General features: G+C 44.2%; 2 protein-coding genes across 21 annotated transcripts in view; both read right to left on the bottom strand.

The window, feature by feature from the left end:
• Nucleotides 1-202: 202 nt before the first annotated feature.
• Nucleotides 203-2,762, bottom strand: HAX1 (HCLS1 associated protein X-1; the record flags this gene model as incomplete). 2 transcript variants are annotated; one of them, XM_079697093.1, is made up of 7 exons in its annotated part: nucleotides 203-430; nucleotides 580-670; nucleotides 799-905; nucleotides 1,033-1,084; nucleotides 1,539-1,726; nucleotides 1,893-2,149; nucleotides 2,710-2,762. In XM_079697093.1, 7 exons carry the CDS (start codon nucleotides 2,760-2,762, stop codon nucleotides 345-347), a joined length of 834 nt encoding a protein of 277 aa, XP_079553219.1. In that variant the 3' UTR covers nucleotides 203-344. The 2 variants fall into 2 exon arrangements, with proteins under 2 accessions (XP_079553219.1, XP_079553220.1); XM_079697094.1 differs by having other exon boundaries at nucleotides 203-424.
• A 1,198-nt stretch (nucleotides 2,763-3,960) lies between these two features.
• Nucleotides 3,961-27,907, bottom strand: part of UBAP2L (ubiquitin associated protein 2 like) — a gene marked incomplete at its 5' end in the record, with an annotated part of 38,231 nt that continues 14,284 nt past the window's right edge. For 4 of the 19 annotated variants that reach the window (XM_079697178.1, XM_079697174.1, XM_079697177.1 and 1 more), the window contains 17 exons: nucleotides 4,305-4,741; nucleotides 6,067-6,264; nucleotides 7,355-7,422; nucleotides 12,159-12,264; nucleotides 12,649-12,866; nucleotides 13,632-13,713; nucleotides 14,339-14,392; nucleotides 15,919-16,007; nucleotides 16,098-16,293; nucleotides 17,359-17,431; nucleotides 18,038-18,212; nucleotides 18,619-18,673; nucleotides 19,384-19,573; nucleotides 20,613-20,785; nucleotides 20,943-21,220; nucleotides 21,828-22,026; nucleotides 26,006-26,177. In XM_079697178.1, the coding sequence (XP_079553304.1) occupies nucleotides 4,646-4,741; nucleotides 6,067-6,264; nucleotides 7,355-7,422; nucleotides 12,159-12,264; nucleotides 12,649-12,866; nucleotides 13,632-13,713; nucleotides 14,339-14,392; nucleotides 15,919-16,007; nucleotides 16,098-16,293; nucleotides 17,359-17,431; nucleotides 18,038-18,212; nucleotides 18,619-18,673; nucleotides 19,384-19,573; nucleotides 20,613-20,785; nucleotides 20,943-21,220; nucleotides 21,828-22,026; nucleotides 26,006-26,177 (2,422 nt within the window). In that variant the 3' untranslated portion in view covers nucleotides 4,305-4,645. Of the gene's footprint in view, nucleotides 4,068-4,304; nucleotides 4,742-5,598; nucleotides 5,650-6,066; nucleotides 6,265-7,354; nucleotides 7,423-10,545; nucleotides 10,743-12,158; nucleotides 12,265-12,648; nucleotides 12,867-13,631; nucleotides 13,714-14,338; nucleotides 14,393-15,918; nucleotides 16,008-16,097; nucleotides 16,294-17,358; nucleotides 17,432-18,037; nucleotides 18,213-18,618; nucleotides 18,674-19,383; nucleotides 19,574-20,612; nucleotides 20,786-20,942; nucleotides 21,221-21,827; nucleotides 22,027-26,005; nucleotides 26,178-27,907 lie in introns of those variants that run through there. The other 15 variants (XM_079697171.1, XM_079697172.1, XM_079697173.1 and 12 more) reach the window with 8 other exon arrangements.

The following is a 27,907-nucleotide window of genomic DNA, read 5'->3' as shown; positions in this document are numbered from 1 at the left end:
TCTTCATAAGGAAAATCATCTTCTAGAGGTACCTGACCCTTACTTACCAAAATCAGGTTTTGGAAGTAAAGCAAAAAATTAAGAAATAATTTTTTGTGGGCCAAGTTAATTTGGGAAGCCCTGGATAGTGTGAGAAAGTGGAACAGCCATGACAAAGCCAAGACTAAGGAATTAGCATAAATAAAGGTTTTATTGGTCAGTCTGGGTGAGTGACATACTGACATACCCCCAATTCACTGTTCCACACACCCAAGGTGCTGATGTGGCAGGAGAACTAAGCCCATTGCTGGTGAGCAAAGGGTGGGAGGCAGAAAGAACCTAAAGGCCTCTGAGGATTAACAAGGCTACCGGGACCCGAACCAACGTCCTAGGAACAAATCCAGGATGGAAAAGGCATCATCCAGGGATGGAGGTGTTGGTGATTCTGGACCTAAGGAAGAAAGTGATACACAGAGGCTAAATGAAAGAGACTAGACAGGGGCAAAGAAGAGGAATAATATTAAAGGGTAGGAGAGTTAAGGGTTTCCCTTTCCCAAGGAATTAAGAAATGGATCCCTTTGATTCATACTCTTTACTTACCATCCCTAGGAGAGCCACCTGCTTCTTGATGGGTTACTGTGGTCTCTTTCCGGCCCTCACTGTCCACCACAGTCCGGCGCTCCTCTACTGTCTACAAGGAGAAGCCCCCACCATATTCCTAACATCACTAAAGGTGAGTTAACTGATTTCTTTACATAGGTCTCCCTTTCCAGAACATTCTCTGACCATAGTTCCCTCTACCCGTCTCTCCCAACTCACCCCATCTGGCTTAGTGATCTTAGTCACAGAGACGCTCTTGAAATAGGATTTGGGCTGGGGCTGCAGAACTGGGCCAAGGCCCTCTTCGGAAACCTGGGTATCAAGATCTAGAAGAGCAGAGAGAGGAAAGAAGAAAGAAGGAGTCCAAGGGAAAGAAGGGAACAAGTGTGGCAGGAAGAAATTTCAGGGAGGGAGAACAAAGGGCTGGTAAATGTCCTTTCCCTCTAAACTCACCATTGTCCTCTCTGGCTCTAGAATGGGGGGTCACAGGCCACGTATCATCAAACTGCAGAAGAAGCCAAAGTAGGTCAAATGACACCTTTCAATCAAATTTGAGGGGGTCACAGAACCCAAACTATTTCCAAGTTCCAATACTACTTTTCCTCAGGAGAAATAATCCCAGCCAGGATAGCTTTATTTACTTACACCTTCCTCCTTCCTACCTGTTTTATGTATCCCTCTACCAAAAAGCATTCCTCAGCTGATACTTTTCTGTCCTCCCTCAAGAAGTCTGCTTTGTCCAAGAATCATTTAGACCAGCAATTTTTTTTAAACAAAAAGCAGAACTCACATTTCCCCCCAAAGAAAATCCTACAAGAAGCTTAATACAGAAAACAGATAAATACATCAAGTGGAGGGCCTAGGACTCCAACCCAAGACTGTTAAGATTCCAACAAGGTTTCCAGTCTTTGCAGTCAGTTTTCTCCACAGGCTCCCACTTCAGGCCCCGATGTACTCACCCTATGAAAAGGTCTCTGGGAGCCCCAGCCTGGTGCTGGTTTGGAGGAATCAGTTCTTGTATCACTCTCCAAGGCCCCACGAAAGATCCTAGGCTGGTGACTATCTGGATACTTAAGCATTGAGTCCCGAAGCGTCTGTCCTTCCTGCCGTCTCTCACCAGGTGTCTCTGACTCAGGACCTGGAAGTTCTGCAGAAAGGTGGCAGGTGGATGCTGGGGACTTGGACTCTTTTAAATCTCCTTGAAATCATCAGTTTTCTCACACTCCCCAACCCCCAACTACTCTCTGCAGGTTCCTTTTTTCACCCACCGACCCAGCAGAAACCACAGGTTCTCCCCCGGGGCATCCACACACCAGGAGGGCGGGAAGGCAAGGTCCAGGCCCCCATCTCGCTGAAGATGTTATTGAAATCCCGTACTAGGTCATCAAAGCCAAAGTTATCGTGGAAACGCATCCCTCCTCCTGGGCTGAAGCTGAAGCCGAAGCCAAATTCCTCGGGGGGCTGGGGACCCTCAAACCTCGAGCTCCCACGGCCCCACGTGGCTCCTTCTTCTTCCTCATCATCTTCATCTTCATCGCGAGTCATCCCTCCAAAAAAGGGATCTCTGTGGCTAGGGGTGGAGGCAGATCAGCCAAGATTTCAGCACTACTTAAACCATAAAATCAGCTAATGGGTGAGACAAGAGTTGCGATCTAGGAAGCTGAAGTGAGGGTTAAGAGGACTGGCCATCGGGTTTGTTTTGTTTTTATCAGTCAGTCCTCACCTCGCGGCTCCCCCAAACGCTTCCGCTCGGCTTTTCTTCACTGTTCCCCAGCCCCTCCCTTCTCTCCCAAGGTCCTGCTCACTTGCTCACTGTTCTCTTCCCCAGAACCCTCCCTTCTCTCCCAAGGTCCTGCTCACTTGCTCACTGTTCTCTTCCCCAGAACCCTATTGTCTTCCCCACCCGCGCCCATCACCCCAGACTGCAGAAAGGTTTAAGCGGCTGTTTCCTCTCCTCTTAACGACCGCCCTGGTTACTGTCGCGGGGCGAGTGTTCAATGTTGACTTCCGTTCTCTCCGCAGGAGTTGAAGGAGTAGGGAAAAGGATGTTTTTCCAAAAATAGGGTGTCAAGGGTCAAGCTCCCCTCAGAGGATCCCGCCCCGCCTTCTCTGGCCCGGACCCGCTCTCACCTCCGAGGTCCAGAAAAGCCGAAAAAGCCCCGAAAGAGGTCAAAGAGGCTCATTCCCGCAGTGGGACTCGAACCTTCGAACCCCACAGCTGGGGGCAGCCAGAGCTACGCTGTCGGAAATTGAGCGAAGCGTCAGACCACGCTACCGGAAAGCAAGCCTGCGATCGGACACTGTCGTAAAACGACCGTAAGCCGGACTGGGTGGGGGGCAGGGCGGACGGGCCTATCACGTTCCAAAGGCTTTCTCTTTTACTCTGTTTCCTGTGAAGGGAGCGGGCGTACCGAATTTTCATTTTCCAACGATCACCTGCCTCCTAAGCCAATTCTCCTTCCTGCCGATCAACCCGCTCCAACAGGGTGTTTCGAGGGTTTGACACTGGATGGCACCGGAGGCAGCCGCCAGAGGGCAGCCTACCCGCACAAATGAACCGGACCGAGACCCACCCTCACCGCCGGCTCACCACACCCATGGACAACGTCTTCCTTCTAAACCCACCTCGCCCCTTTCCTCCGTCCAGTTTGTTTCTTGACTGATACAATTAAGTCTAATATTAGAGGGATGGACAAAATGCTGCATTAAGCTTCTTCTAGTATAGTGACTTCCCCAGAGTTGAGTAAAAGATTAAGACAGAGGAACGCATGGATTTAACTCCATCTCTCCAGCTATTAAGGAGTTTGTCATAACTATAAGGGATTCTCCTAATTCTTTCAGGTAGGGTCTGCAACCACCAGGATATAGACTTTGTAAGAGAGCAAGGGAAATCTATTGAAGTGTCTTGGGAGAGAATCTGGGGCTATAAGTATCCCCTTTTTCAGGTCACTGACTTTAAAAGCCTCCCCCTCCCTGTGTACCCCCACCTCCATCCCAACCCTGACCTTGCTCTAGACTCCTTTTCAAGGGGTTGGATATTAGCTACTTGAAGTGAAAGCACTCGAGAAGTAAGAACTACTGCTTCAGTTTTGCTAGCCAACAGTGCATGTTGCCCTCATTTCTTTCCAGTTCATTTGCCTGGATCCATCTAAATTAAACTTTGATTCTACAAAGCCATTTCTTTCAACTCCTGCTTAACCCTCTCCCTTTCCACCCAATATCTGCTATCCCTCCACTGCCTAAAATCTGCTGAAGATCTGGAGGAAATGGAGATTTGCAGTGATTCTTTCCAGGCACCACGCTGTGTAATTCTTGGGTGGGGGGGAGGGAATGCCCTCAAGGGCAAGACTAGCACATTAAGGTCAGAGGAGTTCTTAAAGGGCGAAGATTTCATTTTATTCCACTGCCTTCGGGGCCTGCTAGAGAAGGCCCAGTTGGTACAGTAATACTTATTCACCAAGCTGGTCATCGACGAGACTGAGGATATCCTAGATGGAGCAAGAATGGGCAGAGGCTGAAGGTAGAGGTTTTCTTTTTATATATACAAGACACATTAATCCATTAAATTTGAGGACACAGTACAAAAAAAAAAAAAAAAAAAAAACACTTCAACTAATTCATCTGACAATGCTGTTCATATTCATGATGCCATTTTTTGTTGTTGTTGTTTTGTTTCCTAATAATAAAGGAGGAGACTTAGGGCTGTTGGGCTGATATATATTTGGGGGTCCCCCCTCCCTACCTCACCCACACACCACCAGGGTGAACAGGAGGAGCAGAAGGGAGGGCAGGGCCCACAGCAAAGTTTCATAACCTTGAATGCAAGGGGGGAGGAGGAGAGGAAAGGAAGAAAAAAAAAGGAGAAAATACAAATCCTATAATACATACAACAGAGTGGGGATGGTATGGGAATGGGACAGACATGAAGCTGAGGCATGGGATGGGCCGCTGGGGGTGGGGGCAGTGGAACCCCCCCACATTCCTTTCTCTCTTTGATGCTGTTTCCATAGTTGCCAGGCTGAGAAGCCCTCTCAGAAGATGGGACCGGGAGAAGAGAGTCAGGGCCTCAGTTGGCCCCCCAGCTGTAGCTGTTGTAGGCAGACTTGTTGGTCTGGGGCTTCTGCGGGATGGAGCTGGTCTGGCTACGTTGCCCGCTGCCCGTCTGCAGGGGAATGGGAGGGTGAATGGGGAGGAAAAAGATGTCTAGTTAGTGGGACAAATTTATGACATCTTCAGGTGGAAATGTGGAAATTGTTTTACTCTCCCATTCCCCTTGCTTAGAAACTACTCTGAATCTTACTTCTCAACCATAGGAAATTTGTTTTATACAGCAGTTAGAGCACCTCTGACAAGTAAAAAAAACACTTTAAAACTTTAAATAAGGGAAAGATGAAAAGAGGGTGGGATACTTTTAGAGACAAGATAGTGCATCAGTTCTACTAATTTTCAATTTCACCTTCTCCTCACCCCCCAAACCCACCCTCCCCTGATCCGAGGAAAGGCTACTCTCTAGAGAGAATTATAGCCTCTTGGAGATGAGTGATCACAAGGTGATTTCACTTTCACTGATCCCCATGAATGCCTCAATTTGGACATCTGTCTTTGAGAGCAAGGCAGCCCTTATTCTAGCTCCGCAATCACCTATGAGGAAGGGGGAGAGGTCACCTGCACCACCCCAGGGCTCCCCACCCCTACCACACATCACATCTGCGAGCCCATTTCAGGAAAGGTAAGAGAGACAGTCTGAGGCCCCAGGCTCCAGATGCTGCCCCAAGAATCCTTTCCATTCCGGTAACCAAGTGTTTCAAGAGTCGGGGAAGGGTGGAAAGAAAAAGAGGACACTGAGGAGAGGAGGACAAGAGAGGAACGGGAGGCCAGAGAGCTCAGCAAGGTGTTTGTGTTTGTGTATCCCGATTTGTGACCGTGCAATCTTTTCTCTTCAAGTTCCCTGAGACTGTGGAGGTGAAATGGGGACTGAAAAGGAGTGGGTTCAAGCATATCATCATTCAGTTTCATTACCTGCTCCTCCTGCTGGCGCTGGCAACAGAGAATCATCTGCAAATATGGTAGCTGAGGCAGAACCAGGATATATGGAAAATAAAGGGACAAACTTTGACAAAAGAACTCCACCATTAGAAGGGAAAGCTATAATGTCAGGGAAGGGGGGAAGGCTGGGAGAGGTAAGAGGGGAGGTGTGACCCAGGTCTGATAGGATGAGGACAACTGTGCTATGGGAGGAGGTGGAGGAGAAAGGCACCAAAGGAACTGGGCAAAAAAGGTTTCAATCTGGCCTCTTCTCTGACATCTCCTTTGCCGGCCACTCGTGTTGTGTGCGCTTGTGTCTGTATGTGCTGTGTGCCCATGGCTGGCGCTGGGGAGGATTGGGTGAAGGTGGTGGTGAGGAAGGGGAAGAAAAGGAAAGGGGAGGTAGTTTTAGGGTATAGGAAGGAAGAGGAAGGGAAAGGAAAGAGGGGGAAGGGCTATTACCTGGCCATCCTGCTGCAGGTGATGGTGAAGGATCTGGGAGTGCGGTTGCTGATGGGGGGTCAGAATGTGCATAAAGGGGGCAGGTGGGTAGGCAGCAGCTGTGGCCGGATTGATGGGCCCCCCACTTCCTAGGGCTGAAGGCAAGTTGAAGGAGGCAGCAGGAGTACCGGAATGAAAACCTTGTTTCTCAAAGGACTGCTATCCAGGAGAATGGGAGAAGAGAGAGTAAAAGGGATCAGCAAACTAATCCTCAGAATTTCTGAACGCAAGATCCCCACCCTCAGAAAGCAGCATGGTGTCAGAGAATGAATGCTGCACCTGAAGTCAGACATTCAGGTCTTAGCCTCAGCTCTACCCTTTAACAGCTCTGTGAACCTGAGAAAATTAATCTCTCAGCCTCATTTTCTCTTAACATGAATCAGGGATGCTATTAACCTCTCAGTTTTAAGGACCAAATGAGAGGATAGATGTGAGAGCACTTCGTAAATTCTAACAGCATTCATGAACACAGTGAAATCTGCTAACTACTCTTAGCACAAATAGGGATACCCCTGGAGCTGGGTAAAAATAAGAACTCCTTGGATATTTCAAAAGAAATGAATACACACTGAGGTATCTTGAGTGTTAATGGTCTTGGCCATGAAAAACTCCACCACAACTCCTAATACTTTACACCAAACTTTTACTTATTTATGGTGTGTGTTGCGGGGAGCAACACAATACAAATCTGTGGATAATTCAGATGCCTCACTTTAGCTGCTGGGTTGTGTCCTCTCCTACTCTGTTTATAGATATACTTACAGAAAGAATGGAAAGAACTAGTTTCCCTTCATTCCATATCTGTTCTCTCGGAAACTTATGAAAAGGTTGGGAGTGGGTATGTAAAGGGCCAGGACAGTTGCACAGTAAATCACATGACATATCACAACAATTTACCACACTGCAGCTTCCTGTAACATTTTTCTTGCTTTTTCCCAGAGAGCTAAATTTAAACTTCTTCAAGAAACTGAGATTTAGAGACACTCATTTTCTAGTAGAATGGATTTCCTGACACCTCTCTTAGAGTTGTTCTTGTTCACTGTATTTTTCCCCCCTTTGGCCACGCCACTCAGCTTGCAGGATCTTAGTTCCCCGACCAGGGACTGAACCTGGGCCATGGCAATGACAGCGCCAAGTCCTAACCACTGAACTGCCAGGGAATTCCCATGTTCACTGTACTTCTATCATTCCAACTCCACCTCCTCTATGTCATCTCTTTTTCCACTTCTATCCAGAGCCAGGCACCTACCTGGGTTTTGGAGTACACAGAACCCGAGATATCTGGCACGCCTGTGTTACTGGAGGTGACTGATACACCTGGGGGAGGAGGAAACAGACAGGAGGATTAGCTCAGCTAGCTGCCTGGCCCCATCCCTGGGAGATGATGTGTGTAGCCCTTCTAGCTATAGTACTGCAAGGGAATTTTGGTCTGTTTTTCCAGCTTCATATCAGTCCTGAGGGATAAGAGTTCATGACACAAAAGCTCCCTAGGTTCTCCTGCCCTTTCCAGATGTGTACTGAGTATTTATGTGAGCGGGAGGTGTGTCGTATTGGGGAGGACTAGGGAATATAGCCAAACCTCACTAGCATATGGTTTTCAAAACACTTCTCTGTGCCAAAGCCTAACAGGATTGTATTAAACTTTTAACGTCCATTTCACATCAACTGACCCAAACTCCACTCAGTTCTGCAGTGCTGCTCCTGAACAGGTTCAAAATCCATGCCTCCACAGCATAAGGTAAGTATTAGAGGAGCACTCCTATTCAACCCCCAAGAGCACTTTCATTCTCGGAGCCTCAGTTTACTTAGTCCAGCTTCCCCAGAGTCTTGGCAATTCTACGCTACAGACTTATGATTTAAAGAGCTGGCGCAAAGGCTAATTTCCATTTGCTCAGTTTAAGCCAAAGCATGGAGAGAGAGGGGTAAGGAAGGTAGATAGGGGTAGGCTCTCTCCTACAGCCTAGGTGGAACACAAAAATCCAACTGTCATTCTAGTTTACAACTTCAGCCTTTCCATGAGATAAAAGCTCTAATCCATACTCCAGCAACTTACATGTTTCCTGTTGAAAACCTCTCTACCACCAACTACAATTTTAAGGAAACCACAATAGTACAATTCTCCATTTTGATCTGTACTCCTTAAACTGAAATACACATACTGTACCTCCTAGGGTATGGGGCAATAAGTCAAGGATAGGAAAAAGCCATCAGGTAAAATAACCCAGCAACTTACTTGAGAAACTGTATACCAATACTGAAGGAAAAGTAACTCAAATTTAACTAGGAATTTAGAGCATCCTTTCTAAAGATCTGTTAGTTTTCAGGAAGTGAGATAAAATGAAACCTCAGAAAAACTTTGCATTTCAGTTTATGTCTTTGGATCGTTCTCCTCTGCTGTTAGGAACACTTTGTTCAGAGTTTTTTTGAAGAACTAAACTGACCAAATCACAAATGAGGAATTCTCCATTCACCCACAATTCAACAGCAATCTCCCTTCAAACTCCAGAACCCAAATCCTCTCTAGACTAAGGCAGCCTTCAAAAGCTAAGCCCACCTTGGACAGCCACTTTAGAATCTTCCCAGGAGAAGTGGCATCTTATCCTGGAGAACCCTCCCACATCACAAGTCCAGGTAGTTCTAGGGAGGAGCAAACACCAACTAGGAAAAGAACAGAACTACAGAAACCAAGCATGAGAAAATACTTCCCCATCTCCAAAGTATCAACTCTACACTTTAAAGGCACTGAAGGAAAAGGGGACAATAAAGGAACTAACGGAATAGTTTTTTCCCTTCACTTTTCAAGCCCCAGGTGCCCATTTGGCAAATCACTGGTAATAAGCATAACTTTAAGAACAAGAGTTCATTTGTGGAAAAAGCTAAGCTGATGAGGAGGTTTGTGTGGAAGGGTTGAGAGTAAGGTGTAACAGGATATAAATGGAACATTTTTGAGGGAAACCAGAAGAGACAATGATCTTTACTGCAAAGGCTCAAACAGCTTGCTGACACCACTTGGTCATCCCATACAGAATGGGAGAAATGGCCGATTCTCAAGCCGGGTGGTAGGGAGGAATTTAGTTCCAATGTGCCGCTACCTAGTCTCATCCTTTCCAGAGGGTGGACTAGCTAAAAAACAGCTTCTAGTCTAGAGGCCTTAATTGGCCTGTTGGTTGAAACAACTGGAAATGCTGGAAAAAAGAGAATACTTTGTGTAGTAGCCCTAAATGGCCTCAGTGTAAGCATCTGAGGCCCCAGAAAATAATGGGCATTGGTTTCCCTACCTATCATTCACCAGTAATTAGCAATCTCCTCAGACTACGGAGTTTTCTTGCTTTCCTTCCAACAGTCAACACCCGCTGGTTACCCCCACTTCCAAGCAGTGATGATCATACAAACACAATGTGGATAGCCGGGAGGAGAGAGAGCCAATCTCTCCCAGCATGGCAGCCCCTGGGAAAGCTGATCTGACTCACAGTACAAAATTACTCCAGAGGGCTGGGAACAAATACCAAGTAAGTGAAGTATCTGGGTTTCCAATTAACCAAGGACAGGGTTCTCACTGTCCAAGTTAGCTCTATGAACGAAGGGCTGATGGTGTACCAGTTCGACTGAGAGGGGATGAGAATTTCTATAGTCAAGGAGATGTCTAACCAAACCTCTCCCACACATTCTTAGCTATACCCACAAGTGCAAAACGACTAATAATCCACAATCCCTGAAAAGCCATCGAGGGACTAAGAACAATGTTCCAGGCTAGAACAGTTTCCACAGCCTGAGTCATCAACTAGCTGGTCACTAATGACTTTATCTGATCTCAATCAGCCACTTGGCCTTTGGGAACCAGATGTGGGAATTAAGCCTTGAAAGATACTTTCCTAACAACAGCACTGAACACTATCTCTTCAGCCTTTCACAATGACATGACACGAACTTTTTTGTCCTTTCTCCTCTGCTTATGTCAGAGATAAGGGGAAGATCTAAATGGAAAAGTGAAGAGCTATAATAAGCATGGAGAATCGGGCATTTTCTACAAATAGCTTTCTTGACTAACCAGTCAACAGGCTGGGAACTGAGGCCACTTCCCCTCCCCCACCTCAATAAAATCACCATACTGAAAAGTTAACAGTTCTTTGGCTATGCTGGGGTTTGATTGAAAAGGCCACCCTCCACCCTTCATCCACAGCACAACATTGGCTCCTAGTGTCCAGAAAGACATGCACGGAAAGAACGCCAGAGTTAGCTAAAGAAATACCACAGTTTATTGAAGACTACAAATATTTTGTTACAAGTTGGAACTACATGCCTTCCAGAAATCAAAAGCAACAGCAGGTGTGTGCATTGATGCTTCGGAGGAGGTGCTGCACCGCTTGAATTCGAAATGGGTAAGACAGGGTCAGACACATGGGGGAGAGGGAAATGGGGGAAGGGCAAGTTCAAAAGCCCAGAAGGTATCCACCAACTCATTTCCCCAAGCCACGCAGGCCATGGCCACAGCTCAGCAGGCTCTCCTCAGTGGTCTGGTTTCTGAAACAAGACTTCAGTGCAAATTTACACACACACACAAAACACAGCCCCCAGCCTTGGGCCAAATTAGCTCTCTGCCGTCCAGAAATGCTTGTAAGGGGGTGGATATTTTCTTCCTAAAAGGAATCAAATACATAAAAATAAATGAATTTAGAGGTTGATGAGGAATGGGATGACAAAGAGCCCTCTGTGGGGTTGGGAACTGGGGATTCTTAAAGGGCTGTTATAGGAGGTCTCTGAAATCTTAAGGGAAGTAAGAAGCTAGGATTTCCAAAATCATTATGCAATTTTCTTCTATTACCAATCATCTACCTCTTCAAATTCTTGAACCTGGTCCAGCTAAGACCTAAATCTAATATTCTTGGAATAGGGCCACTCCAAGACAAAAGCTTATAATCCTCCCCACCAACGACTAGGGTGGGCCTGCTCAGTGAGAGGGGGGCCCTAGGCACAAGGAGTCTGGGTATTATTAAATCTCAATGGGGTCTCTCAGGATTTCTTTAGTTTAAATCTTGACCCACTCTTAAGTCATACAACACAGTTCAAAGCTGCACCTGTTAGATCCCAGACCTACTGCCCTCTTTGCTCAGCTCAGTTTCCCAATAATTGAAAACCTTGGGCAATTTTAACCACCTGGAGCCCATACAAGGGTGAAGAACACAGATGTAGCTCCATCCAAATCACCACGTAACCATAACTAAGCTAAGAATTTTAAAGGACAACCCTCAACTCCAACCCCAAGCAATGGCAACCACCTCCTCCCCATACACATCTACAAGGCACTGAAAAAAGTAGATGGAATTGTTTTATTCAAAGACTCTTACTCCCTGTCCTCCAAAAATGGAGAGTAGGTGTCAGGTATGGGAGCAGGGGATACGCTAAATATCTTTTAGGTCAGCACCCATTCAGAGGATTCCCGTATTTCCCTCCCTGCCATCAGAGGTGCAAATGGACTTTGCAAAGAGACCAGCCATACAAATGAAGGAACCTAAAGGTCCAACTCTCCCTCTATTGAGTATTCATGCCCCACTCCTTTCTCTCCACATCTCAGGCCCTCTAGATAGGCAATAAAAAAGGGCCACATGAGAAAAGCAGTACTACAAAGAGATTTAAGTCAAACCTACCACAGCATGCTAGCTAAGAACCCAGTTAACTCTTCTATTCAGTGAATATATATCCCCTATTGTACTACCAGTACCTTAAATGTTAACACTTGCCTCCACTGACATCTCAGTAAAATCTTGGGGTCCTCTGCTTCCCACCCAAAGTTTAGGCCAGCCAACATATTCTAACAGCCAACTCGTGCGCCAGGGCATTCCCGTCATGAGTAGTGGATACACATTCTAGTATTAAGCTCCTCTGTTGGTGCTGCTCAGACAGACACCCAAGTCAGGCAGACATTAACAATCATACATGGAGCAGCAGCACACCCTCACCAACCCTGTTTTTTCAAGCACCAGATCTTCCTCCCTGAAACTCATTTAATGACATCCCACAGACACCAATGACAGCCAGGGTCAAGGTGAGCTTACCAGTGTTGTATCCATGAGACCCATATCCACTTGGCTGTTGGAAAGGGGTGGCTGATGCATTCACACTGACATTCACACCATGCTGCTTGGAAGAGGTAGGAGCCACCTGAAGAGCAATAGGCCAGAACTACAGTGAAATGGCAGCAAAGTACCATTCAACTGACCCGTCCTACTCCAGAGACTGGGCATTCAGATGGCTACCCACTCTGATGTATGCTGTCCACAGTTTACTTAGCAAAATGGGTTCAGGGAATGAATGAGTGTCTGAGGGAAGCAAAGCTGTACATTCCCCCTTTAGCTAATTCTACGAATGGGTAATCCCTTATCCCAATCCCAGCCCCACTCCCTCTCCCAGGCCAGAAAGAGGTCAGAGGTGGAAACTGTTCCTCTTCATTAATTATTAAAAAGTCATCTAGCCTTGAAAGCAGCTAGCATAGTGTCCAGGGCTAGGACTCTTCACCACAAGTAAAGACCAAGCCCAAGTACTTACAGGGAACACAGCAGGCCCATACTGGAAGGTGCTGGGGAGGCCCGGAACCCCTGTGTAGTATGGCAGGCTGGTGTAACTGTAGCCAGGAGGCAGCGCCGGGTTCAGGAATGTCTGCTGCGTGGTATGGTGGGTCTGTGTCTGGTTCTGCTGGGGCTGGGCCAAGGTTGTGGCCGGGGCCGGGGAGGAGGCATCCCCACGGCCGAACTTTGTGAGGTCACCTGTGACACGAGAGGCTAAATGTATCTGCCTCTTTCACCCCCCAACACCAATGCAGAATTTCCTTTTCTGGTTTCACATGATTCCAGGAGAGCCTTCAGAGACTATTAAAGTTCAATGCTTTGAATTCCATTTCTTTGCAGCTCCATTTAGCACTGCTCAGCACACAATCCGCAGAGTGCTAGTCAAGGACTAATGTTGCATGACTGCAATACTGTCGCAGAAACCAGCTCCCAGAATAAAGCTCCTGTATGATTTCCCTGCCCACCTATTTTCTTTCATCTCTTCCCCACCCACACCCCCTCCTTTCCTTCTCTGCTTCCCCTCCATGGGGAAAACTCCATGCTGGACTTGAAAAACAATGCTAGGTCAGGGAAAATGACAGGGCAATAAGGTCAACAATAGGTCAGGCCCTGGCCTAGCAAGGCAATGAGACTGCCACATGAGTAAGGAACAGGAGTAGAGATGAGTAGAGGAAGGCCAGTTCAACCACAGTACTTCCTGGAAAAAGCTAGAGAATAGCTGAGAAGTCAACACATCATCCGGAGTCACAGGGAGACAACAGAAAGTGGGATGAGAAGCCAAGTTGCTACATGCCCATCTTCAGTAGGATTCTGAATCTACCAACCCTGATTTACCACATCCACTTTGTACTTCTGTCAAAGATCTTAATTAAGGTGAGAACTGGATCCCTTCCTTCTACTAATCAGGTTTCTGCCACCAAGGCCAACACAACCTCCCTTTATTCAGCCCCATCCCAATCCTACCAGAATAAGGGTTGCTGGCCAGGCTACCATCCCTCCCAGTCAGCGGAGTGGTGGGTGTGGGAAATGGGATGCTGTAGTAATCCTGAAAGAGAGAGATAAAAGAGCAGAGACTCAATGCCACTCATTCCCAGAAGTGAGGACATGTCATTCAGGGTGAGAAGCAAGAGAATGTTGGAGTACTGCAATTTATCCAGCCATTGATTAAGCTTGCTTGAACTGGCACAAGCTCCATATTACTCTTGCATACACTGTCCCCCCTGCCTGGCCATGGGGACAGTCAAGGCAAGGTCTACAAGTATGCCCACCAGGAAACACTTCAAGTCCATCAGTACCAATAATATTCTCAAACCTCTAGATATTATCCCTCATAGTCTACTACTACTGAGAAAACAGATCTTCCTCTGGAAATCATCAAAGTGTTTGAGACATACAGGAAGCATCCCAAGAGCTCCACAGTACTCTGAGCTTTAGAACAAGTTAAAATGTGTTTACTTCAAAGATGTCACAACTCTGATTAAAAAAAAAAAAAATTACCTTCTGTTAGAACCACTCTCGAAGTACATTCTAATATATCTTAAAAGTATGTGTATGGAGGTATGGCTTGAGAAAGAGCCAAGTCTGTGACTTATCAACTGAACATTTGGAATAATCCAAACATTAATTTTAAGATCACTTTCTTTTCCTAAGCTCTACAACCATATACTCACCAATGGAAATCTTGTCTGAAGCATCTGCAAGTCATCATAACCATATACTTGTGGCTGAAAGATACAAACATGTAACAATATGAATGAGGACTGGTCATGATGGTGGCAAACCAAGGAGCTAAGAGACAAGATAAATCAACATTCATCCTCATTCTTAAGAAGAAGAGGACATAAATTATTTCCTTCATTTTCTTTAAGAAAGAAGTGAAATACAAAGAGATTACATGATTCATGAAAGGTCTTGAAGCTTTCCTTGAGCTACACAGTGATTCAACTAGGCTGGCCTCTGGGTAGCAGTAGGGTACGCACAAGTCATACATACATAGCCTGCTTTATTCTACCTGTCTGTCTCCTTTGCCCTTCAAAATATGGCTTAAAATTTATCTCCTGGGCTTCCCTGGTGGCACAGTGGTTGAGAGTCCGCCTGCCGATGCAAGGGACACGGGTTCGTGCCCCGGTCCGGGAAGATCCCACATGCCGCAGAGCGGCTGGGCCCGTGAGCCGTGGCCACTGAGCCTGCGCGTCCGGAGCCTGTGCTCCGCAACGGGAGAGGCCACAACAGTGAGGGGCCCGCGTACCGCAAAAAAAAAAAAAAATTTATCTCCTTCAGAAACAATTCGCGTTTTACTCTACTCTTTAATGTTTGGGTACTAAGGTAGTGTGTTAGCTATTAAAAAAGTGCTAATGGATGTTTCATTTGTATGATATTCTTCTAGACTCTCTGAAGGCAAAAACAAGTTTTTGTTTTTTTTTAAATTTTTATTGGAGTATAGCTGATTTACAATGTTGTGTTACTTTCAGGTGTACAGCAAAGTGAATCAGTTATACTTATAACATATATCCACTCTTTTTAGATTCTTTTCCCATATAGGCCATTACAGAGTATTGAGTAGAGTTCCCTGTGCTATACGGTAGGTCCTTATTAGTTATCTATTTTATATATAGTAGTGGGTATATGTCAATCCCAATCTCCCAATTTATCACTCCCCCGCCACCCCTGCCTGGTAAACATAATCCCCTGATAAACATAAGTTTGAAAAACAGATGTTTAAAAAAAATTTTTTTAATTAAATATCCTTCATCTTAATAGGCACTGAATACACGAAGCTGATACAAGACACAACAGAGCAAAAGGCTACTACTGTCAGTCACCTATTCTCAGATAGCCCCAGACTGTCAGGGAACTCTACTCTGACTAGGTCAGAGCCAGCATAGACCCCCAGAATTTAGGAATTCTGGTCTACTCCTAATTTAGAAATTAGGAATCAATCCAACTAGAGAAAATAATTCCGTAAGAAAACTGAAAGGGATTCCAGTTAGACACTCTGGCCTTTGGCTTCTGAGGCCCAGAAGTTGTGTTTCACCTGAGAAAATACACAATAGAGGACCTGGTCTAGGTTTAGTCCTTCCTCTCTAAAAAATTATTTTTTTTCCAAAACTACAAAGATTAAAAACTTGTTTGCTTACATGTGACAACCACTCATTTATTATTTAATTATATTCTCCCACCTGAAGCCATAGCCATAAAGAATAGCCATACCACCTTCCTCTTTTGGAGAAGATCCTTCAGTCTCACTTACCGGGTAGGCATGTAACAGCCCTGGAGCCATAATATATGGATTAGGCAACAACGGCGGGACCCCAGGAGGGAGGTTGGGAGGAGCTTTTCCTGAAAGAGAAATTATATTTTTATCTTGTCACACTATTACTTTGCTCGTCCAGATGAAAGGAATGCAATTCATCTGCTATGCAGGGCTACCTGAAGTCGTAGCAACTGAGCTTCGAGTGGAGGCTGTGACGGTAGAGTTGCTGCCTAGGCTGAGGCCCAAGCTACTGCCACTATTGAGACTGGAAGAGACACTGACCACTGGGGGAGGTGCAGAGACTGTGCTGGATGTGGTGGAGAAAGTGCTGGAGGAAGAATGAAGATTCGCCTCACTCTCCACGCTTGTGTGCTTCAAAAAGGCGGTGCAGTGGAAGAGAGGAGGAGGAAACAGTGATTAGTATAACAGGTCAGGAAAGACAATCCCTTCTGTTGATTATATCACACCAACTTCTCAATTAAAAAGGCTGAGGCAGAGTACTAGGGTGCTCTCTGCCAAAGTAATTAGAAGAAGTTACTAAATACTGTCTGGCTACACATTCCCCAACATTCATCTGGTAAAGATGGTAACAACAGACCCACTGCACATTATCACCCTGTTCAGAGGGGCAACAGAGCGAGTGGGGACAAAATCCCTAGAAGCCAACACTGACTAGCCAATGAGGAGACAGAAGATAGTTTAGGTCTGAAAAATATATCATAGTCTTCTCTCCCACATTCTTCTTCACTAGGCCAGCACAACAGACCAGTTCACAAGCTAGAAAGAAGTAGAAGTTCTAATGAATTTAAACCTGAAATAGTACACTTGAGGAAAGAGAGATTCCTGAGAAAGCCTTAACCCTCATTACCTTGCCCCAGGCTTTTGACAAACCAGACACCTTTGCCCAAAACAGGTCCTTCTGAAGTTAGTTTTCTTCCTTACCATCTCAGCTTAATTCCACAAATTGTTATAAAATCACAACAGTGAAATTAATTATTTGGCCAAAAGCTCTCATCTGGCCTCTACTTTCATAGGATGCCCAGACTCAAACTGATTATTTTCAGGACTCATGTTTCCCATACCCCAGACCAATGAATGAAAATGGCTGTACCAGTTAGAAAGGGATGTTCTTACAGAATTTATCATACCATACAAAGTCCCATCCAATTACAGTGTTAAAAAAAAAAGTCATATATTCAAAAAAGTCACTTGCAGGGCTTTGAGAACTTGCCCACAGCTCTGCAATATTTCTGGATTCTTCTGCCTCTCTCGGCTTCAAACATCCTTTTTACTCCTTTCCTGCAACTTCAGATGAATTATCATTTTGCCACCTCATGAAGAAATTTTCAAGAGTCCCTTCTTGGGAGACTCTTACAGTTGGATAGTTGTTTAAGTGTAAACAAGACCACACTTCCTCTTTTATAGCATCACACCTACCAAAAGAGTGGATGTCGAAGTGCGCCCAGAAGATGTTGATGACGAAAGGGTATTCTGCTGAGTAGATAACGTGCTGAAAGGTAAAAGAGCTTGCCATTAGCCATAGGGCTATGGTTACCTGACCTGGAGCTTCAGTCAAGAACACAGGCCAGACACAGAGAACTGACTTGTGGTTGCCGGCAGGCGGGGTGGGGAGGGATAGAGTGGGAGTTTTGGGTTAGCAGATGCAAACTAGTATATATAGAATGGATGAACAACAAGGTCCTACTGTATAGCACATAGAAATATATTCAATACCCTGTGAGATAAACCATAATGGAAAAAAATATAAAAAATACATAACTGAATCACTTTGCTGTACAGCAGAAATTAACACAACATTGTAAATCAACTATACATCAATTGAAGAAAAAAGAAGATAGGCAAAGAAGCATAATATGGAACCAAGGAGATCTAAGATCATATGGTAAACACAATGGCCAGCCAAGGGTAGTGAGCAGTTAAAGCAAGAATGGGTGTTGAAAAAGTGAAAAAAGCCTCCTCTGTCTTTACTTCCCATAGCTTTTGGGTCACCCACTTAGCTAATGTGGTCTCTGCTAGGCAGGGAGGACAAGATAGAACCAGAGGGCTCTGTTATTACTACTCACCAACCCAAACCTCCATCCTCACCCCAAATCACCTGCTGTGTTGTGTGGTGGTACTATTTGGAATCTCCTCATTGTGGCTCAAGCCACCCAAGGAAGATGAGTGCTGATTGGTTGTCGTCAGTAAGGAAGCTGCAGATACCGTTTCACTGAGAGGGGGGATGCTAGAAGTGGAAGGTGAGTCAGATTTCACTGCAGAGCCTGTAGCACCTGGAAATAAAGAAAGGAATTCACCTCATCAGAGGAAGTTACTAAGAGGTGACGACAGCCCTAGGCTGTCCCAAAGACAAGAGTGTAAGCTATTTAGTAATGGACCACTAACATTTAGGTACAATCTTTTCCTTTTTTTTTTTTTTAATTCCAAGCATTTCACAGCACAGATCTCATTTGTCCAATAAAGAGAACCCAGAGGATTATCACTGTTACAAGACAGAGAACCTGAAACTTATGATAGCTTGAGATTAAACAGCAAGGTAGAAAGAACCAAGCTAAGACTATACCAGAAGTTTTTATCATTGAGGCAGGGCTCTTTTCACAACAATCTACAAAATGCAAAAATATTTACAGGGGAGTAAAAACTCTACAACTGAGAGGAAAAAGCCTGGAGAACACTCACCTTCAACAGATTGCGTGGTCTGTAACTGCGTGGCCTGCACAGAACTGAAGCCATTCTGGCACAAAAAACAGAGGAATAAGAAACAGACAAACTCAAGTGAATAGGTCAAGTTAGCACACTGACTCAGCTTAACTTCTGTCAACCAATTTCTTTCAGAGAAATTCTACAAGTTAATGAAATAACATAATGTATACTACCCAAACAAAGTAAAAACAACAAAAATAAGATATACCAACCCTGTGTGACCCAGGGCAACAGAAGGCAATGCCCAAACTGCTGAAGAGATCCCAAACCCCAAACAGACACAGGAAAGGTCCAAATCCAGTGATCCCTGGGGGAGGATGTGGGAGTATGACAGTTCAGCCAAACCACCTACTCTGCTGGCTGCATCTGACAGTCACTCCACATTGCCTCTAGCATATGCTGTCCCCCTCACCAAGCCAAGACATAGCAAGGTGAGGTCTACTGATATGCACCCACAGAAGGCTGGCAAACAGATCTTCCAAGAAGAGAAAACAGGTAATTGAGACCGATTCTACTAAAGAAAATGAATCTTTAGTGCAAAGAGAATGATCTTCTGGCTCTAAGTCTCCAAGGTTAATGAAGAGAACTTTTATTTCACCAACCACAAAAATGTGGTTCAGCTTCTCAATCAGCACTTCAGAGGTGTCTTAGCACCATTTGTCAAGAAGTAAAACACTAATATTTCAGAGATTTTGCCCACTACTCTCCTAACCAATGCCCAGGGGCTCATGAAGCCAATACCTTTGCCTGAGTCAAGTCCTTTTGGGGTGATGAAGAGATGGAGCTGGGGTACCGCCGAGTCTGTGTAGATCTCTGTTCATATAGAGGGCCCTGAGCATTATTTTGGGAGGTATAGGTTGTCGACTGAATTGGGCCACTCTGATAACCGGACTCCTGACTCTGGTTAGATGAAATTGTGGATGAAGATTCACTGTGGGGAATGGAGAAGGAAAATCTGAGAGAGACAAATAGAGCAGATCCACTGATACTAAAACAGTGGAGATCCACTACTTGTGTAAGTTGATTACAATCAAAAAGAAAAATTCCAGCAACAAATAAAAGAAACTGCCACAATTTTCTCCTGACAACAGTAGGAATTTCCACATCCTATAGAGCCAGGGATCTAAGCTAAGAATCGAGTTTAAAAACATTTTCAACTCTTAAGGGAAGAGAAAAATTTCTTGTTCCCTTACATCCTGTTGTTATTAGAAAAAGAGGCTAAAAGTCAGTAGAAAGGATATACCACTCTTGGTCCCTTTGATACCATCATAATATGAACCCTAAACATGGGAAAAATCACCTTTTGCTCATGTTCATTTTAAGGAATTCTGAGCTCCTGGCCCTCTCAAAACCCCTATGAAGTAAAATTCTCTTGAAAGGAACTTTTAAAATATTCATATGCATTAAGAGCAATTATGATTCAACAGAGCTAGGCTGGGGCAAGACACCTCTATTTTTAAATTCTAAGGATTGAAAAAAATACCCTAGTACTCTGAAATTCCTCCAGGATTTTCTACTGCTTAAGATGGCCTTCCCTGATAGCTATCAGAGGAGGCAGGGAAGGTTCTACTGGAAAGGTTTCTTTTAATTGTGTAATATATTAATGCTACTTCCTTCCTAGGAGTTCAAAGCTACACCCTTTGTAGGCTTAAGTCCACACCAAGGGGCTAAAAGTGTCAAACGCATTTTTAGCTGTGGTAGATGCCAAGGTACTCTGTTAAAGGTGGGGTACATGTCTCTAGGAACTGTGCCTGGACATTCTGGAAGTGCCCAAGGGATACATTTCTGTTTAGAGTTAGGAAAAACCTAGTAACAATATTTTAAAGTGCTCAACAAAATGCTACAATTGGCTACTTTTCTCTCACTCAGTCAGAGGCTTGGCCTGTCCAGAGTTCTAGGAATCAGCAAGAGATTTAGAAAAACTGGTAAAGGTCTGATAAAAGAAGTCTTATGACGGCTGTTTCCTCTACCTGGCCGTGCTGGTATAGAGGCTACTTGGAGCCTGGCTTGAAGAGGCGCTCGTGGTGGGGGTGGACTCATAATCAGAAAGGACAGGCTCTGACCCAAACTGCAACGCCCCAAACTGCAGGTTTAGCCCTGAGATATCTGCCGAGCCAGGCATCTCCACAGCCAGAGCAGGAATCTGTAGAGAAGAAAAAGTAATGGTTTACTATAAGCTTACTATAAGACTAATAAAAAACTTCTCCTTCAAACCTCCAAATTACACCCTTACAATCTCAATTCTCAAATCCCACACCCCTTTGCCCTAAAATAATATCTATCTAAAAGTTCAAATATACCTTAGAAGTCAAGGAGGCTTTTTTCTTCTGCTGTTTCAGTTTTTGCTGAGCCGGCTGAGGGCTGGACGATTGGTTGTCTGAAGACCCAGGAGACATTTGTGGAGCCGAGGTGGATTTGCTTGGCAGAGGAGAAGACGGGGGTGGAGGTGCAGCAGTGGAGGTAGCCACTGCGGGTGGCTTCTCCTGAAGGAACACCTCCATCATGGTTGAAGATGGGGTGAAAGCCTGGCGCTTCGTAAAGGGGCTGTGCACTGTTGCATCATTTGGGTTCTTCAAATCTGCACGAGGAAATCCAATAAGCATGAGGCCAGAGGTGCTCGTGAACCTCAAGAAAATGCTATTATCCTGCTCTAGAGCCATGCATTAGGACCCCAGGAATCAGAAACTCACATAAACAGGTCCTCTTTTAAGATTTAATCTCATTTCTATAGGTGGCAATCATTGGATTTTGTTAAGCAGAATCTAATCAAATCAAAACTATTACCCTGCCTATGTAAGAAAGGAATCCACGAATTGTCCATGTTTAAAGTGTAAGGTCCTAAAATGGAAAAGCCCAAAGGCAGTATGATGTTTTCAAATACTAAAGATAAACCTAGGGAAAACCCAAAACATCCTCAGGTCAACAGAAGACTGCAAATGTGTACAGGGCTAAATGTGATAAAAGAGATATAGAGATATACAGCCTCAACTTATGTATTTAATTATTATGCCCCAGCTTTCTGAACTGAGCCTATCTCACCAGGGGAAATCACTGCGGGAAAAGAGCCAGTTGGCTGCCCTTCTCCTCCTCACTTCAGAACACATTCTTCACCCCTACTCCTGCCAGCCTCTTGGCAGTAATGCTCCAATGCTTAAAGAATTCAAATCACTTTCCATATTTCTCACCATACTGCACCAGCGATGGGGATTGTGTGGTGGAGCCCATGTCCCAAGAGGAGGTGGTGGTGGTTCCAGATTGAGAATGCTGAGCTGCCAACTGAGCCAGGGCCTGAGCAGTCTTGAATTGCTCCAAGAACTGGGAGCCTGTGGTGCTGCTGCCTTTAGCTTCACCGACATCACCAAATCCTTTCCCTAACATGCTCACCTGTAGATCAACACAGAGATTAGAGAAATCCACATCCAAGCAACTTTGTTCAACTACTCAAAAAACAAACAAAAACAAAACACTTATCCCGGTTAAGAGCCAGTATAGATAAGACAAGTAAAGAATGTCCAGGGGCTTCCTTGGTGGCGCACTGGTTAAGAATCCTCCTGCCAATGCAGGGGACACAGGTTCAAGCCCTGGTCGAGGAAGATCCCACATGCCGCAGAGCAACTAAGCCTGTGCGCACAACTACTGAGCCTGAGCTCTAGACACCGTGAGCCACAACTACTGAGCCCGCGTGCCACAACTACTGAAGCCCACGTGCCTAGAGCCCGTGCTCTGCAACAAGAGAAGCCACCGCAGTGAGAAGCCCACGCACCGCAACAAAGAGTAGCCCCCACTCGCCAAACCTAGAGAAACCCCGCGCACAGCAATGAAGACCCAATACAGCCAAAAATAAAAATAAACTAAATAATTTTTTTTTTTTTTTTTTTTTTTTTGCGGTACGCGGGCCTCTCACTGTTGTGGCCTCTCCTGTTGCGGAGCACAGGCTCCGGACGCGCAGGCTCAGCGGCCATGGCTCACGGGCCCAGCTGCTCCGCCGCATGTGGGAGGCCCAATAAATTTTTAAAAAAAGAATGTCACCAAATAGAATAGTCCATTATAGCATAAGCTCTGGACTCAGACTGTCTACATTCAAATCCTGGTTAAATAATTGTGGAAAAATTACTTGTAATTGGTCTGTACCTCATTTTCCTCATCTGAAAATAGGAATAAAAGTAGTACCTCATAAAGGTGTAGGAAGATTAAACAAATACTATATAAAGCATTTAATATGTGCATGGCACATATCAAACATTCAAAAAATTAAGAGCCATTAAAATTTATACCGTTACCATCACTTTCCCCTCCCTCCTTCTCAGGGACTCCTTTAATGACTGGAGGGGTTTTCTCCCCTTTGAATTTTTAAATCAACTAATACTCAATTATTAAGCTAACATGAAGGTGATATAAAATTTCACTTCAAGGCTTCCCAGGTGGCGCAGTGGTTGAGAGTCCGCCTGCCGATGCAGGGGACACGGGTTCGTGCCCCGGTCTGGGAAGATCCCACATGCCACAGAGCGGCTGGGCCCGTGAGCCATGGCCACTGAGCCTGAGCGTCTGGAGCCTTTGCTCCGCAACAGGAGAGGCCACAACAGTGAGAGGCCCGTGTACCGCAAAAAAAAAAAAAAAAAAAAAAATTCACTTCAGCCATTAAAGTCTTTGCCCCTTCCACTGAACAGCTCAAAAGGAACAAAAACAACTAACTGAGCTTCATCTCAATGTTTCTAATAACTAGCATAGAGACAAAGAAGCAAAGTTAAGGGGCTACCTCAACTTCTGCACTAAATGATCAAGTAATGAGTCAATATGATTTTATTGTTTTCTGTGTATATCCAAGTTCTACAGGGTAATCATGATGACAAAACAAAATTTACTCTTAATGCTTTTGGGGGATTCTCTCTATTCCCTACTACCAAGTAAAACTACCAGCCTAGACCAGAAGATTAACCATGTGGCCTTGGCTATTCTAAAGAACCTCCAAGGAGATTTAGTCTAGTCTCTCTTAGGTTCTTACTTAAAGCGCATCATGATCTTCATCATTAAGTGGTGCTTATACAAAACCAATCTGTCCAACCCAAGGTAAGACTTTTTTTTCGCACTTCAGTCTGTATCCCAAGACTATATAAACAAGAACAAAAACACTGGAAATCTAGTTGAAAGTACAGGATTGCGGCAGAGAGATGATCCCGCACAGCAATGATTACCAAATATTCTGCAAGCGTGAAAACACTGAAGGTATAGAAAATTACCTAACATTCATATATTATGATAATGGGGAAGGGCTCCTATATTACTTACATCTATTAAATTTTAAGGGAAATTAATCCTCTAACCTCTGTCCTCAATGGAAAAGAACTACATTAAATAGCATACTGATTAACGCAGGTAATGAGAAAAAAGAATAGCACTTATGTTTAGTTTCACATATCACATGACACACATTAAACAGAATGTTAAAGTGGAAGTATACTGAAAACTTATTTTTGATATGAGAATTTGGATTTAGGTGTAAATATTCAACTCCAGACATTAAAGGCAATTAAAAGTGACACAGAGAACTTAACCCATTTTCCAGTCATATATCTTAGGTGTTGGTAGTTATTTTCTGATCTTCATTATATCTTCCTACGACCTTTGTCCCATTTTGTTTCTTCCTTCTTTTTCTTTTTAGTCCCAACACTCCTCTCCCTTCTCTGCCACCTTTTCTCTCCTGTGACCACTCATACATGGCAGAATATCAACCACCAAATTACTATTAACACAAAAAACTATTTTAAGACAACAGTTAAAAACTAACGGAGTGGGACTTCCCTGGTGGCACAGTGGTTAAGAATCCACATACCAATGCAGGGGACACCGGTTCGATCCCTGGTCCAGGAAGATCCCACGTGCCGCGGAGCAACTAAGCCTGTGAGCCACGACTACTGAGCCCTTGTGCCACAACTCCTGAAGCCCGCGAGCCTAGAGCCCGTGCTCCGCAACAAGAGAAACCACTGCAATGAGAAGCATGAGCACCACAACAAAGAGTATCCCCTGCTCGCCGCAACTAGAGAAAGCTTGTGCGCAGCAATGAAGACCCAACACAGCCAAAAATTAATTAACTAATTAATTTTTAAAAAACCCTAACAGCTCTGGATTAGAGGCTGACTTAGCAGTTTTACAGCTCAAGTAATTACTCTAATCTTACTACTAGAAAAATAAAAGTATATGCATACACATAGTTTCTTACCTCTTACAACTATAGTAACCCTCCACCAAAAAATAAACAGGAAAGTAAGGAAAGTAAAATAAACAGGAAAGAAGAGAGAAAAAGCAGTACTTTTAGGATTTACTAACCATCTTTGTTTAGTTATTTAGCCTTTGCTATAATTGATGACCTTGAACTTTAAAAAATATTCTGAATCAAGTCATTTGCCATAAGTGCTCTAGGTTGTTAATAACCAATACCACTACTTCCACATTTGTGGAGACTTTACCCATTATCTTATTTATCTTCCTGAAGCCCTGTAAGATAGGCACAGCAAGCACTCTTATCCCCACTTACAGAGAAAGGGAGAAATAGCTAGTAAGTGGGCAGATTCAGGAAGACCCCAAGTTTTTAGAAGCCTAGCTCAGAAATGTCTGGTTTAAATGAATACATATGACAATTCTGCTCTACCAAGAAACAGGGAACTGCTGGACTTCCCTGGTGGTCCAGGGATTAAGACTCCGTGCTCCCAATGCAGGGGGCACGGGTTCAATCTTTGGTTGGGGAACTAAGATCCCACATGCCGCACAGTGCAGCCAAAAAACAAAAAACAAACAAAAAACAGGGAACTGCTACAACCTTCCATCCAAGTTTAATTAGTATTACTAATACTAATTAGTATTAAAATTGTTTGTCATTGATTTTCACTCTTGAAGAATAACAGTGAACAATGTTTGCACAGTAAGTATTCAGTAAATGATGTTAACTCATTTTTTTTTTAAAGTCTACACATTAAAAAAAAATACATTTATTTATTTATTTATTTATTTATTTAGGCAGGCTATGCTGGGTCTTAGTTGTGGCATGCATGTGGGATCTAGTTCTCTGACCAGGGATCGAACTCGGGCCCCGTACATTGGGAGCGTGGAGTCTAACCCACTGGACCACAAGGGAAGTCTCCTAACTCATTTTTATAAGATGACTTAGTCTGTCCAAAGCTAAGTCCTCTCCTAGAGCTATATCCCCTACTACCCAACTTGACATCTCTACACCCAAGTCAGCTTAGGAAGACAAAAGAAGACGCTTTACCTTGCCCCAAACCTCTGGGTATCACTGAAAGGAATTACTGTATGTATGTGCTGGGGTTGCAGAAAAGTTTGGCTAGGATACACCATGTTTCCTACTTACCATACTGTGATGAGAAAACGTGTTCCCTGAAGCAGGCTGTGATATGGCACTCTGCTTCGAGTTACTGAACACCAGAGGCTGGGCAAGAGAAGGAGCCTGAGATGGATCCAGATTAGATGAATCATTCTCCATTGAAGATGGTGTTTTCCCCAACAGAACAGCAAGGTCAATTCTGGTGGAGAGATGGGAGCTTGATGAATAATGACTGAACATTCCAGCATTCCCCAACACCCAACTCAGATTATGGTTAGATCAAAATGAAGTCACTCCCCAGAAACACAAAGCCGTGAAATGCTTAATTCATCAAAATAACAGATCTGTAAGAGCCACAACAGTATCTACCTACGCTCCAATGAGGCTGCCAACCTTAATACTGTTAAATATTTTAATTTTAGTGAAATTGACTTAGTGAAATATCAAATGTTCGTTTTAATACAGCAGCTCGATAATTGGGCCAAAATTTACAAATTTTTACCCATGATTTTAATACTGAATACCTGTCATTACCAATATCTAATATATAAAACCACATACTAGAATGCTGGCATCCTCAAGCAGCTTTGGAACAAGAAGGGTTTGGGGAATTTTTCCCCAAATTTTAAAAATATTTCAAGTTACTTGTGGTATAATGAAAATATATACTAGGGGCTTTGCAAATTTCCTGAGTAGTAGGAGTGTCTTTTGTTTTTCATAATTGGTCTCTTTCAACCACAGTTTATGCTAATAAAGTAACTCAGGGTGGGACCCCTCACAGAGTTTCAAGAAGGCAGCTGGTCACCAGAAACTCCAAGAAAGTGATTAGAGAGTTGGAATTTTCAGCCCCACCAAACTCCACCCACTTCTAGGGAAGGAAGAGGAGCTAGAGACTGAATTCAATCACCAATGACTTTATCAATCATGCCTATGTAATGAAACTCTGATTAAAAACTTTTGAACAGTGAGGTTCAGCGAGCTTCTGGGATGGTGAACACATCGATATGCCAGGAGGGCAGCACACCCAGAGAGGGCTTAGAAACTCTGTGCTCCACCAACCCCCATACCATGCCCTATGCATCTCTTCCATCTGGCTCTTCCTGAGTACTGGTTATAATAAACCAGGGACAGCAAGTAAAACTCTTTGCTGAGTTATATGAGTCATTCTAGCAAATTATTAAACCTGAGCAGGGGGCTGTGAGAACTCCCAAATTTGTAGTTGGCTGGACAGAAATGTGCAGGTGGCCCATTTACAGCTGACCTCTGAAGTAAATAAAGGCAGTCTTGTGGTACTGAGCGGTCAACTTGGGTCTGCACTAATTCTGGAGAGTTAGTGTCAGAACACCCAGCTGGTGTCAGAGAATTGCAGAATTGGTATGGAAAAAAATCACAGATATTTGGTATCATAGAAAAAAAAAAAAAAGTATGGAGGTTCCTTAAAAAACTAAAAATAGAACTACCATATGACCCAGCAATCCCACTACTGGGCATATACCCTGAGAAAACCGTAATTCAAAAAGAGACATGTACCACAATGTTCACTGCAGCACTATTTACAACAGCCAGGACACGGAAGCAACCTAAATGTCCATCAACAGATGAATGGACAAAAGAAGATGTGGCACACATACACAATGGAATATTACTGAGCCATAAAAAGAAACGAAATGGAGTTATTTTAGTGAGGTGGATGGAGCTAGAGTCTGTCATACAGAGTGAAGTAAGTCAGAAAGAGAAAAACAAATACCGTATGGTAACGCATACTTATGGAATCTAAAAAAAATGGTACTGATGAACCTAGTAGCAGGGCAGGAATAAAGACATAGACATAGAGAATGGACTTGAGGACACGGGGGAGGGGAAGGGGGAAGCTGGGGCGAAGTGAGAGTAGCATCAACATATATACACTACCAAATGTAAAATAGCTAG

This window comes from Hyperoodon ampullatus, assembly GCF_949752795.1.
Source record: "Hyperoodon ampullatus genome assembly, chromosome: 2".
NCBI classification, from domain to species: Eukaryota; Metazoa; Chordata; class Mammalia; order Artiodactyla; family Ziphiidae; genus Hyperoodon; species Hyperoodon ampullatus.
Note: the sequence above shows the minus strand (reverse complement) of the source record. Positions and strands in the feature narration are given on the sequence as shown.